This window comes from Penaeus monodon, chromosome 40, assembly GCF_015228065.2.
Source record: "Penaeus monodon isolate SGIC_2016 chromosome 40, NSTDA_Pmon_1, whole genome shotgun sequence".
Lineage (NCBI taxonomy): Eukaryota > Metazoa > Arthropoda > Malacostraca > Decapoda > Penaeidae > Penaeus > Penaeus monodon.
This window is the reverse complement of record NC_051425.1, coordinates 27,184,834-27,197,634: the sequence shown is the minus strand read 5'-3', so window position 1 is coordinate 27,197,634 and position 12,801 is coordinate 27,184,834. Positions and strand designations below refer to the sequence as shown.

General features: G+C 36.6%; 1 protein-coding gene across 1 annotated transcript in view; it reads left to right on the top strand.

Annotated features, from left to right (window-relative positions):
* Positions 1-12,801, top strand: part of LOC119598073 (protein LTV1 homolog) — a 17,911-nt gene that overhangs the window by 1,532 nt on the left and 3,578 nt on the right. The window contains 5 exon segments of the mRNA XM_037947703.1: positions 169-303; positions 404-550; positions 724-829; positions 948-1,215; positions 2,056-2,177. Of these exon segments, the coding sequence (XP_037803631.1) occupies positions 169-303; positions 404-550; positions 724-829; positions 948-1,215; positions 2,056-2,177 (778 nt within the window).

Below are 12,801 nucleotides of genomic sequence, written 5' to 3'. Positions count from 1 at the left end.
CCTCTCTCTCTCTCTCTCTCTCTCTCTCTCTCTCTCCTCTCTCTCTCTCTCTCTCTCTCTCTCTTACTCTCTCTCTTACTCTCTCTCTCTTTCTCTCTCTCCCCTTCCTTTCTATATCTTTGATATGCTAAAAGCGTGAATATTAAAGTTGTTTTCTTTCCTTTTCAGGGTAAAAAGGGTAGGAAGTTCATAGACAAGAAGCGAGATGTCCTGCACACCTTCAAGGTTGTGGCTCGAAGTCAGCGGGATCCGCTTGCCGCTGATGAGACAGCCCCACAGGGTGTTCTGCAGTCGGTGAATGAGGTAAGTATTGAGGTGATGATGAGAGTGGTGATTATAGTTATTTTTTTGTGCATAGAATTTCCAAGGCAGTTCCTTTGTTTGACCATTTTCATATTTGCAGAACACTCAGAAGGTTGAGCAGGAGAAATATGGCATTTATTTTGATGACGACTATGACTACTTACAACATCTGAGAGGTGTGCGTGAAGCGGTTGAATGGGACAATTTGGATCTTGAAGTTTATACCATTCGAAAGGAAGATACTAAGGTAATTTGTTTTTGTTAGTTTTTATTAAGTTACTTATGTGGAAATGTATTTACTATTTTGAATTTAAATACGTTATTTCTGTTTAGTCTACTGTTGTTTTTATTTTAGTGTGTTACTTTCTGTATAAAAAATATGCTCCAAATTGATGCATTTGTTGCTCTTTTTACTTATAGGACAAGAAAAAACTGGAAGGCAAGAAGTTGGTCCTTCCATCTTCAGCCTTTGAATCTTATGTTGAAGAACCCATTGGTCTTCTGAACAAAGCTGCACCAGTGACAGGTTTGTGACAGATGCGATTGTTGTAAGGAACGGTTCAGTTTTTTCCATTTCTGTGTAATAATGATAATATGGTTTTAGCTACCTGATCTTTTTCTAAGCTGATTTTTTTCATGTCCAGGACCACGGCCAGAGCTAGACCCGGATATCGTCGCAGAATTGGATGATGACTTCCTGGATGGGGAAATGTGCAACCCAGATGAAGATGGTGCTCTTCCTGATAATTTTGTGCTGATGCTGAACTCAGAAAATCCTGTAGGCCAATTTGACGAAGATGGAGAATGGGAGGATTGTGATGAGGATGAAGAAATATGGGGTAATGGTTATGATAGAAAGATGCCAGCACTGGAAGATGCCATGGAAGGAATACCTCCATACTCAAAATTCAGGTATGATAAATTTACAGGTTTTGAAGTTTGAATGTGACCCAACTTATTTTCAGGGAGGGGGGGGGGGATCTGTGCAATGTCATTTGAGTATATTTGTTCATTGTGTAGTTTCCTGTAACAGTCAGAAATGTATATGATTCAGGCTATCTATCATACTGGATGATGATCAAAAGGAAAAGCAGGGAGAAGATTACAAAATGAGTTAAGAGAAAAGTACAATTGTTTAAAAGTTATTAGGCTTGTGGGCTTAAACCTACAGCCTGCAGAAAACCTGTATTGTGTATGAGACCAGCAGAGAGACTGCCAAGGAAATAAATTTTACTACAATTAATCTGAATGAAATTTGAATGATTGCACTTGTTATATTTGTATTCCTTCATCCTTAATATAAAAGATAGTGATGGCAGTTTCTGCATCATTTATTTTAAAGGATGCCCAAAGATATAAGGACCTCAAAATAAGATTTGATTATATTTGAGATATTTACCTATTTATGACATAGTCCTTGTGACTATAAAAACAAACAGATGCCATAATGTATGTAGAAAGATGAAATGACACCATTGACAAAGGAAACAGTAATCTCATTTTGGATGGCATTTGTAGACCTCTTGTATATGTAGGTATTATCTTATTGGGATTGATTTATAAAGAAGAAAATAAATAATAATGTTTCTAAAGATATATTTTGATACATTCTAATGGCTGAAATGAACAGGCATGTGTCATACAGATGCAGAAAATGAAATTTATGAATTAAATACTGTATTATAGTCATGTAATTAGCTCTCTTGTTGTAGTCATTACTAGCAGAAATATATCTTAACTTTTTTTTTCCAGTACTTATAGGGACAAAGGCCAAGATGAAGGTTATGATGCTGATGAGGAGGATCGAGACTTTAGCAGTGACTTTAACGACAGTGACGACGAAGAAAGGGAGGAGGGTGCGGGGCCCCTAGAAGGTCCACCCCCCAACCTTAGGGATGGGAGAACAATCTCATTTTACGAACTATTCCGTCGTCCTCAGTTCTTCGCAGAAAGTTTTTGTTTTTTCCACGGATGGATGTTTTGAAGAAAAAGAAGTGGTGGTTCACTGCATTCATTTTCCTTCTTGGCTCCTGCGTAAGAGATCTTGGATTCCCCCTTTTTTTTGCTTTTTTTTTGCTGTCACACTGCCGTGAAAATATTTTTTACAAAGATAAATGTTTTTGGCAAAAGGGTTTAAAGGTTTAAAAAGATTACAAGAAAATAGAAGAATTATTATGCATTATGAAAATTATGAATAAGAGGCACTTTTCAGGTGGTTGTAGTAACTTGATGCCTTGTCCCTCCTATTTTTTGGGTCATTGTCCCCTGTGTGGGTTTTTCCAACTGTATGGAAACCCACTGTTCAGAAAAAGAATTGAGAATAAAAATAATAGTAAAATAAAAAATTAAGTAATAAGTAGATAAATGATTTCAAAAATTTGTAAAATGTAAACAGAAAATACTAATGAATAAATTATTCTTGGAATATATATAATCAAATGCCATGAAGACAGACTTCTTTTTTAAAATTTACATTTTTACTCTTTATCTGCCCATCCCTTTATTTGTGTGATAGATGAATAATGCAAGCTTACCAGAGAGGGAACGCCAAGTGGTTAAAGTGCCCAACATTTTATTTTTTTTTACAGTTCCTCGAGAAATCGGGAGAACGGGTTGGACCCCTAGATGGTAAAAGACATAGATGGCCCCCGTTGACGAGGAGCGTTCTCTTCATAGGTGATGGATCAGTCCCAAAACAAAAAGGAAGATTCAGATAAGAAAATACTAGGATTGTTAAGGGTTTAAAAGGATATGAAAGCAACAGAAAGGTTTTGGGGAAAAAGAAGAGAAGGAAGGGGGTTTGTATTTTTAGTATTTTTTGGAAATGAAGAATTTTTTTGGATAGTAAACAAAAACAAAAAAATCTTAAATAAAAGTAATACAGGCCTACCTTATAAATAATTTTGGATTTGCATTTTTTTATCTTTTGTTGGATCTTAATTGTGAATGTCTTTCACAGTGTTGCTTTTGGGGGCATGAATGATCTCTCAGCATCAAACCAATTTTAAATTTTATTTTTAATTAAAAAAAAATTTTTTTTTAAAAATTAATATTTTTTTTATTTTTGAAAAAGAAAAAAAAGGAAAGGGATCAATCCATTTTTTAAATTAACCCCATAAAATCCCCGAAACCCCAAAATCCCCAAACCGAAAAGCCCTTTGACGGCAGTTTTACCCCGAAAAAAGGGGGGGAAAAAAAAAGGGGGGGGGGAAAAAATTTGTTCGGTAGAAAGGTGAAATTTAAAATTTTTTTTAAAAAATTATTTTTTTGGAAAAAAAAGGTGTTTTTTTCTTTAATTTTTAAATTTTTTTTTTTTTTTTTTGACAATTTGGGCTTCATTTTGCGAGAACTAAGATATACCAGAGCTTCTTCAAAGAAAGCTGTAGCTTTTAGGTGTTCTTTTTTAAAAAATTTTAATAATTTTATATATTTTTTTACTTTTTTTTTTTCTTTTCAGAAATATTCTAAAAGCGTGATGGGTTTTAAAAAAAAAAAGGAAAAGCCTTTGAGTCAGATTATAGGTAAACATTACTTCTGAGTATTCAGGATTGAATGTATATATTTAGGTAAAATCACACATAAAAAGATGTTTTATGCACAGGTACCATATTTCACAAAAAAATTCCATATCTTTTCATAAATAGGGTATCAGTGCATGGTATATTCTATTATTACAATTCATCAAATATTTAGAAGGATCCATTGAAAAAACTATACATCCAGTATGTAGATGAATAAAAGGGAAAACTTTAATTGTAAGTTAAAATTAGTTTTTAAAACTCATTTTTAAAATTGTAACTTAACTTGCCTCCCTACTATAGATTTATTGTTTTGTGAAATGTTTTTGCTGTCTAAAAAAATATTTAAAAGGTCTTGATGTTTATGAGAAGGTTTGAAAATTATTTTTTCAGAAACTTTTGAGATTATAAAATGTACAAATTTTCTCATTCTTTTTATTTTTTACGGGAAAAAGACGCATTGAGAAGAAAATAAATAGAGGGGCATTTAAAAGGAGGAAAAAAGGGAAAGAGAAGTTATATGAACAACAGAAACAATACTAAATATTTTAATGTGATGTGATTTTTTTTTTCCTTTATTTTTTTTGTGCCTGAATACAGGTATTTTGTTGATTTATTAAATATTTACTAAACTTAAAGGAAAACTCTGAGACTTAAATGCAACTCACAGATATACATATTAAACACGACTCAAATATCTTCGGGATTCTTTCTCAAAAGCGCACTATTTAGCCTGCATGTTTCTCAAAAAAACGGTTCTGCGATCTACACGTTTTTTTACAGTGTGCCTTTCCCAGTTGTTTCAAGGACTTTTTTCCCTTTTTAAACACCTTTGTTATTGTTGTTATTTGGATTATCTCCTCTTACCCACAAGGATGTGAGCACCAATATTGTATCTAAATGAGAAAATCTTTAATTTGTCTATTTAACATGAATAAACATGAGATATTACTTAGAATTCAAACCCTTCAAGTTGTATTAATTTTTTAAGTTTTTGAAAGTATTTTTTCCAAGAGTACTAAGTTTTTGTGAAAAAAAAAAAAAAAAATTGTGTGTGGTGTTGGAGAGGTGAGTTTGGATGTGGAGTAAGTGTAAATTAAAAAGAAAAACAAGAAGATTTTTATCTTTTGTGCAACAATAAAATAGAATTTGACGTGGGGGGGTTTAGGAGAGGGGATGAGGTCCAATGTAGTGAACCCAGTCGCCGCCTAATTTTTTTGGGCATGGTCTTTTCTTCCCCTTTTTTTTTCCTTCTCTTTGCATCCCCTTGTTTTTGTCCATTTCCCAATTTTAGCTCATCCCCCTTTTTCCACAAACTTTTCATAATGCTCCCTTCCCCCTTAACCCCACCCCCTTCTAAAAACCTTTTCCCTAGCTATCCCCCATCAGCTTCCTTTTTCCTCCCTTTTTTTCATCCCCATACTACCCTCTGTACGTTAAACCCAGAAAAATTTTGCCCTAATAATGCATTAACCCTTTTTGTACTATATTTTTTATTGTAGTGCTATAGACCTTTGATGTCACATCGCCTTCCTATTGGGGCTTTGCCCCAACCCTCACGCTATTGCAATACTTTGAATATGGCTAATAACCCCCAGATTTGTCCCTTTATTTTTCAATGAAGACAGGATTCAGTGTTTAATTCATAACTTTACAGCAAGGGGGGTTTCAAAAAAAGGGGCCTTTTTCAGTAGTAAAGAGGACCACAATTTACCCATTTTCCTACTAGTTTTTAAATTTTGGAAATTTTCAAAGAATTCCAGTATTTTGCATATGGAGGAAGGGCCATATTTAACAAAGAGATTTTTTAAAAAACTTTTACTACGATTTTGGAAGTACGTAAACTGCATAGCACAGTTTTTTTGTAAACAAACCAAAATTTTTTGAACTTGGAAACCCCAAAGAAACTGTACCTTCACATTTACTTTTTGTTCAACATTTTTCCCAGAGTCGAGCTAATTTTAAAAAGATGCTTTTGATTTTGTTGTCTAAATCGCCAGGCAGTCCCCATTTTTTACTTTCCCTTTTTGTAGTAAAATATATATGAATGCCAATACAGGGTTTTTAACATTGTAAATTATAAAAATTTTTTATGCTTTATCATTAGAGCAAAGTTGTAGATGTCCAATTTTCTGAGTGGAACACAAAAAAAAAAACTTGCCTGATCTTTTGGACAGAATAAAAAATACCTTTTTGGGCACCCCCCCCAAAAACCCCAAAATTGTTTTTTGTAAACATGCCCTCCCCAAATTTTCCCAAGAAGAAAAGAATTGACTCAGATAATACCTAAAGGGATTTCCCCACAAAATTTTCCAAAGGCCTTCCAAAAACATTTGTATACCCAAATATCTATATCTATCTATTTTTCCCTTTGGGTTTAAATTTCCCTCCCCCCTTCCCTTTTATGGGGGACCATGAGGGATAGACCGTTTCCCCTTCCTTAAAATTTTTTCCGGGACAATAATAAAATTTTTTTCCCCCTTTTTTTGGGTTTGCTGAGGTTTTGCCTCTTCATGGGACTCCCTTTTTAAAAATTTAAATTTCTTTGGGTTTTTCCCGAACCCGGGAAAAATCCTTTGATCAAAATTTTCCGACCACTGTTTCTCCTTCCTCGATGTTTTTTCAACGTGACCCTTTTTTAAAAATTTCATCCACCCAGGCCAAAAGGGAAACCCCTTCCTCTCTCTCAGAAACCCACCACTCCATTTTCTTTGTACAGCTTCTTCATTTTCTACCCATTCATTTTTTTACTACTCCCTTTATCTTCATTGGCCTCCTCCCCGCAGTACTATCTCACTCCACACCACTTCTTCCCCTTTCCCCGTCCCTCCACTACTTTACCTCTGCAAAATTTTTTTGGTACTATTGGTTTTGGGCCCAAAACCCGGTGGGTTAGATTTTTGTAAAACCCTCCACTTCCCCAAAAAAAGTCCCCCATTTACAAGGGGGGCAAATTTCTTTCCACCCGCTGTTCCGATCGTTCCCCGCCCCCCCCGAAAAGGTTTTATTTGGTCCCAACTCGTGGAATTTTCTACCCCGACTGACTTCCTAGCAAAGCTTCTTAAATGGACACACACACAAAACCCTCATTTATATGTCCTATATATTAAAATTTTATAATATAAAATTTTATAAATATATTATAATATAATATATATATATTAAAATTTTAAAAAATATAATATATATATATAATTTTTAAATTTATATATAAAATTTTAAAATATATATATATATATATATATATATAATATATATATTTATATATATATTATATATAATATATAAAACATATACATTAAAATTGCACATATAATTAAAAAGGGCCCAAAAAAAAACTGAATCCCATTACATTTCTTGGGGGGGTTTTAAATTTTCTTAAATGGGGAAAGTTATAGGATTTTGTGAAGTTTAAAAAAGACTAGGGAAGAACCCGAAGAAAACTAAAAAAGATGGACACGTGCCCTATTGAAGAGGTAAACCCCAGGGGAAATTTGGGGGAGGGTTTTTTTTAGTTCACAAAAAATTTAGAAAAAAAAAAAACCTTTTAACTTCACAGGGAAACCATAACATCCCCCCTTTAAAAGAAAGAGTTTTCCCAAGTAATGCTAGTAAGTCGGATTAAGTTTTTTCATTGTCCCCTTAAAATTATATTTTGAAAATAATGTTATTTTATAAATTATATATATTTTATAAAATTATATATATATATATATATATATTTTATAAAATTTTATTTTATATAAAATTATTTTTATATTCCCTTTTTTTAAAAGGTTTGGTTCATGTTTAGCCGCCGTGGTCACAGCATGATACTCCAAAATTTCAAATTTTCACGTTGTGATGCTCTTGGAGTAGTAAGTGGTAGGGTCCCCAGTTCCTTTTTCCCCGGAGAGTGGGCCGGGGGGTTACCTTTTTTTTTTTGGGAAAAATTTTTCTTATTTTTTTCCGGGCTTGGGAACCCGCACTGAATTGGGCTGGCTTGGCCCCCCAGTGGGGGAGGTAGGCAATCAAAAGGGGAAGTTCCTTGCCCAAGGGAACAAAAGCGCCGGCCGGTTTACTCCCGGGAAACCCCCGAAATCCCGGAAAGCCCCTCGTGACGTCCCGAGTCCCCACGTCCAACCCCCCGGGCCCCCGCGGCCTTGACGATATGGGCTTCCATGATTTTTCCCTTTGGGAATCTAGGGGCGGTGGTTTGCCATTGGGCCCCCGCCCGGTGTTTTTTTTTTTTTTTTTTTTTTTTTTTTTTTTTTTTTTCCCCAGTCCCATCTCTATTTACCCGGGGACTGACTTGGGCTATATATATATATATTTATTTATATATTAATATATATATATATATATATATAATATTATATATAATATATACATACAAATATATAATTATATATATATATAATATTATATTATATATATAATTTTAATATATATATTAAAACACACACAACACACATATTATATGGCAAAATGTATATTTATGTAAAAATTTTATTAAAATATTATATATAAATATATTATATATATATTATATTTTAAAATATAATATATATGTATAATTATACACAACACACAATATTTATGTATATAATTTATATATTATATTAAAATATATAATATATATATATAATTAATGTGTTGTGTGGTTGTGTGTGGGGGTGTTGGTGTGTGTGTGTGTGTGTGTGTTTTTTTTGTATAAAATATATATATATATAATATATATATATATATTTAAAATTATATTTTATATGTGTGTGTGGTGTGTGTTGTGTGTTGTGGTGTGTGTGTGTGTGTGTTGTGTGTGTGTGGTGTGTGACGTTATTTTTTTATATATACATATATTAATATGTAGGTGTATGTGTGGTTATGTATAAAGGCACACACACCTGTTACAGTGTATAGGGGTGATATATATAGTTTGGTAAAAGTCTAGGGGGTGAAAAAAAATTGTTTTTTCTAATTTAAAACGTGTGCACGTAAGCCTAAACACCAAAGCAGGACGGGCAACAGGATTCCCCTGGTTCTGGACGGGTTTTTTTTGGGGGGAAAACCCCCTTCAACTGGGTTGTCCTTAATCAGAGTGTGCGTGGTGTGTGCGTGTGTGTGTAAACACCAAAATTTTGTCGGATATTATGGGCAGGACCTAGAAAAAACAGGCTTAGTAAAAATTACGAATATGAGTGTGGGGCTAAGGTAACAGGGTGCGTCCAACGACCCCTTTGGGGAGACCTGGTAATGAGGTGACGCACTGACCTGGCGCTCCACCCTCCCCGCCCCGCCGCAGGGAATTAATCACCCAAGAAGCGGACGGGACAACCCCCCCTCACTGTCCTACCATGGGTGAGGGTGGGGACGTGCTCGATGCCCCCCCAGTGCCAGTGCCAACTACCACCCCCTAAAACCCTCCACTCTTGGGAGGGTTTGATTCCACCGAACATAGGGATGTGAACGATGTGGATTCGACTGCCTACCCTGATGCTGTAACGAGGGATTCCAACTCGTTCAGACAAGAAGGAAGAAAGTGAAAACCATGCCGAATGACCCCGGGCCAACCTGACCAAGAAAGCAAACGGGACGACCCAAAGCGCAAACCCCATCGCTCCCGGGAGAGGTACATTAGACTGGCCTTTCCCTGAGACACGACTTCCGTCGATTAAAAATAAGGTGGGATGAGGGAGGTCAGCCAGCTGCCGCCCCTCCAAGAGGAAGGCCGCTAGACATGGTGCAGGGGAGATGGATACCTCGCGTACGTCTATATACGACGAGAACAACAACAATATGGGGCCCCTGATGATTAATGGCACTTTTGGGGGATCTCTCTGCAGAACAAAGACGACTTTCAGCCTAAAAAGAAAAAATACGGGGAATACCGGGTTACCAGGTTTCCGAAGGAGGCGGCCGTGAGGAAGGCACTGCATCTTCCGGGTGTTTTTAAAGCCCGGAGGATCTATAAGGACGGACAGCCCTTGAACAGGCTCATTATTGTATGGAGCGGTGAACAGCCGTCACCTAAAGAGTACCAATTCTTTGGTAGATACATAGAGCCGAGCTCCTTTCGACCGTGGTGCTCAGAGGTTGTAGTCTGCTACAAGTGTCAAGGTTAGCCACGTAGCTAAATATTGCAGGAAGGACCAGCGGTGCTGTCTGTGCAGGAGCTCACCAGGCAAAGGACTGCCCTGCAAGAAACGACGGAAAGGAAAAACGACAATGGAGGACGCCCCCAAACCATCGTGAAGAGGTGGGTCAGGTGCAAGAGCGGAAGGTGGGGACGGCCTGGCACCGTAACTGCCCCCACAAACCGCCACGAGCACCCCCCCACTGCCCCGACCGTACCCACGACCGCGGAGTGGCGATGCCAGCCCAGCACAAACACCCCACCTGGGCCGCGTGACGTCACCAACCCACAGGACTTCCCGCAACTCCCAGGGGATTCCCCATCCTAGGAAAAACAGTGCCACAGGAGAAACCATTGGTGAAAAAGACATGGATACGGCCGAGGAAATAAGAAGCATCAGGCAAGAGATTGCTGAAATGAAAAAAAGCATCAGGCAAGAGATTGCTGAATCAAAAAAAAAATTATAATGGAGAACAAAAGTGATCTTTGTAGACAGGGAAAATGTGCGTTCTGATGCTGTTAGTGATGTTGAAAATACGAATGAGGTCTCTGATATTATTATTACGCACGTGCGTTCTGATGATGTTAGTGATGTTAGTGATGTTGACAATACGAATGAGGTCTCTGATATTATTATTACGCACGGGGACCATCTGAAAAAAGTGGCGACAGTAACCGTAAAAATGACGCTGAGGGAAGATGCGAAGGAAAGGGCCCCGGACTGTGGGACATCACTCAGAAAATGCTTTTCAGGTACGGATTATGCGTATAGTATCAATACGCGGAAAGCGCGCAAACAGAAAAATTTAAAGAAAAACAACACAAAAACGTAAGCAGTACAAGAAATATGCAGACTAAAGAGCTTCATCAAACAGAAATTTGACCAATCAGTTAAAAAATAGGGGGGTTGATGGGGGGACAAGAAACAATTACTTTTCTTTCATGGAATATACGTTGGTGTCAACCGTGAGAATTAATGACTTGCTTTACTATATTCATAACAATAATGTTGCGTTATCTTTTACAAGAGCCCCTTTACATCAGCCACTAAAATAAAAACCGCCCCTAGAATTAGAGGACACTCTATACGAACACAGGAATGGGCAGGGCCCATTGACTTATGTCAGTGAGAGATTTTAATGCTAGACATTATACATTTGGAGATAGTCAATGCCAATGAAAATGGCGAAGAGTTCCGACATTTGTGAACAACAGATCTATGACAGTATATGATACAGACAGGCAAACTCACGTGGCGGGGGCAGGCTAGATTATGTAATAGGGAAAGGGGTCTTGGCCCTGGAAACGTCAGAAGCATGCTTGCAACAGAGCAATCAGTGACCACTTTGCAATGTAACGAGATACGCTGTTGATAATATCAGTCTACAAAAACAAAGAGGGTCAAAATTTCTATCCCCCCCTTTCCTTGAGCATCACTTTAAATCAGTATCTATGACTGGTACAAAAGATTACTAGTAACAAGTGTGATAAATTGTCCATGGACATGGCAACAGTGGTCACTGATTACTACCAAAACTTGGGTCTGTCCAAAGAAACCTTCAAAAACAACACTCACAACGCTCCAAATAAACCCAAGTGGGTCGGTGATCCTACATATAAGGGAACAAAAACGGGGTTCAGGAGCTTTATGATATCTACAAGCAGGATAATACCCGTGACAACCTTATTGAATTTCTTAAGGATAACAAAAACCTACGGGAATTAAAAATCATTTCAGAAATGAACGTTTAGGTTACAGAATGTACTGGCAAAATGCACGGTGCAAGAAGTGCAGATGAATCTAGATGTACACTGTGTAACGAAGAAAAACAAACGAAAAGCTTTAGCACTATATCTCGGAATGTCATGTGATAACAGCCTTTCAGACCACCTAACATGAGGTATAAAGAACTATGTGAATATTCATTTCATCTGATTCATTGGAAGATATACTCGTACTATATCCTAAATTTACTATGTGATAACTACCGTAAACAAATAACAGTGTTATTTAAACACAGTGGCAAAAGCATATGTAAGTAATATTTTTGTATGATGTATGATTTATATTTCTATTTTACCCTTTTACAACTACAGTAGTTACAGACTACTGTACAATGTAGATATATGTAAAACTGTTTAAACGTGATTGCCCACGCCTGAGCAGATAGCCAGGGTGGTACATAAACTTACTTAACTTAACTTAATTCATTTGGCAAAGTCAGAATGTGACAAGCAAAGTGTGGATATAGATCTTGGGGTACCTATTTTCCCGGATTTTATACAGCATTTAAAGCTTCCTTTAAAGAGGACTTGACTGAGTTGATTAATTCTCAACGCCTTGAAAGCTGTAGCACCGGTTTAGGCAAGATTCATTCACCTATGGTTTATATAAAACAAGAACAAGACAGTGTAATATTGTGACCGCAAGAATCAAGCTTGGATATAGATTGTTTTGGCAGCTCAGTACAGTTTGTAATGTCGAAGAATCTAAGTGTAAACTGTGTAATGAAGAATATAAGCGAACACTTGTACATTATATCTCAGAGTGCCATGTGTTACAGCCTTCAGACCACTAACATGAGGTCGGAGAACATGTAACTATTTCATATCCTCTGATTCTTAGAAGATATACTTATATTATATCCAAAATTTGGAATGTAGCATCACATGACTGCATATCAAATATAGCAATGCCTTTCCACGCCCAAGCTGTACGCCGGCGTGGCAGATGAGTAGATAAACGACTGTGTAAGTGTTCCTTTCTTTAATTGATATAGTACTTATCATAATAATGTTTTGCCTAAAATTGAAATGTAATACATTACATGTTATAACCATGCATCCAAAAAAAAGTACACAGCTTAT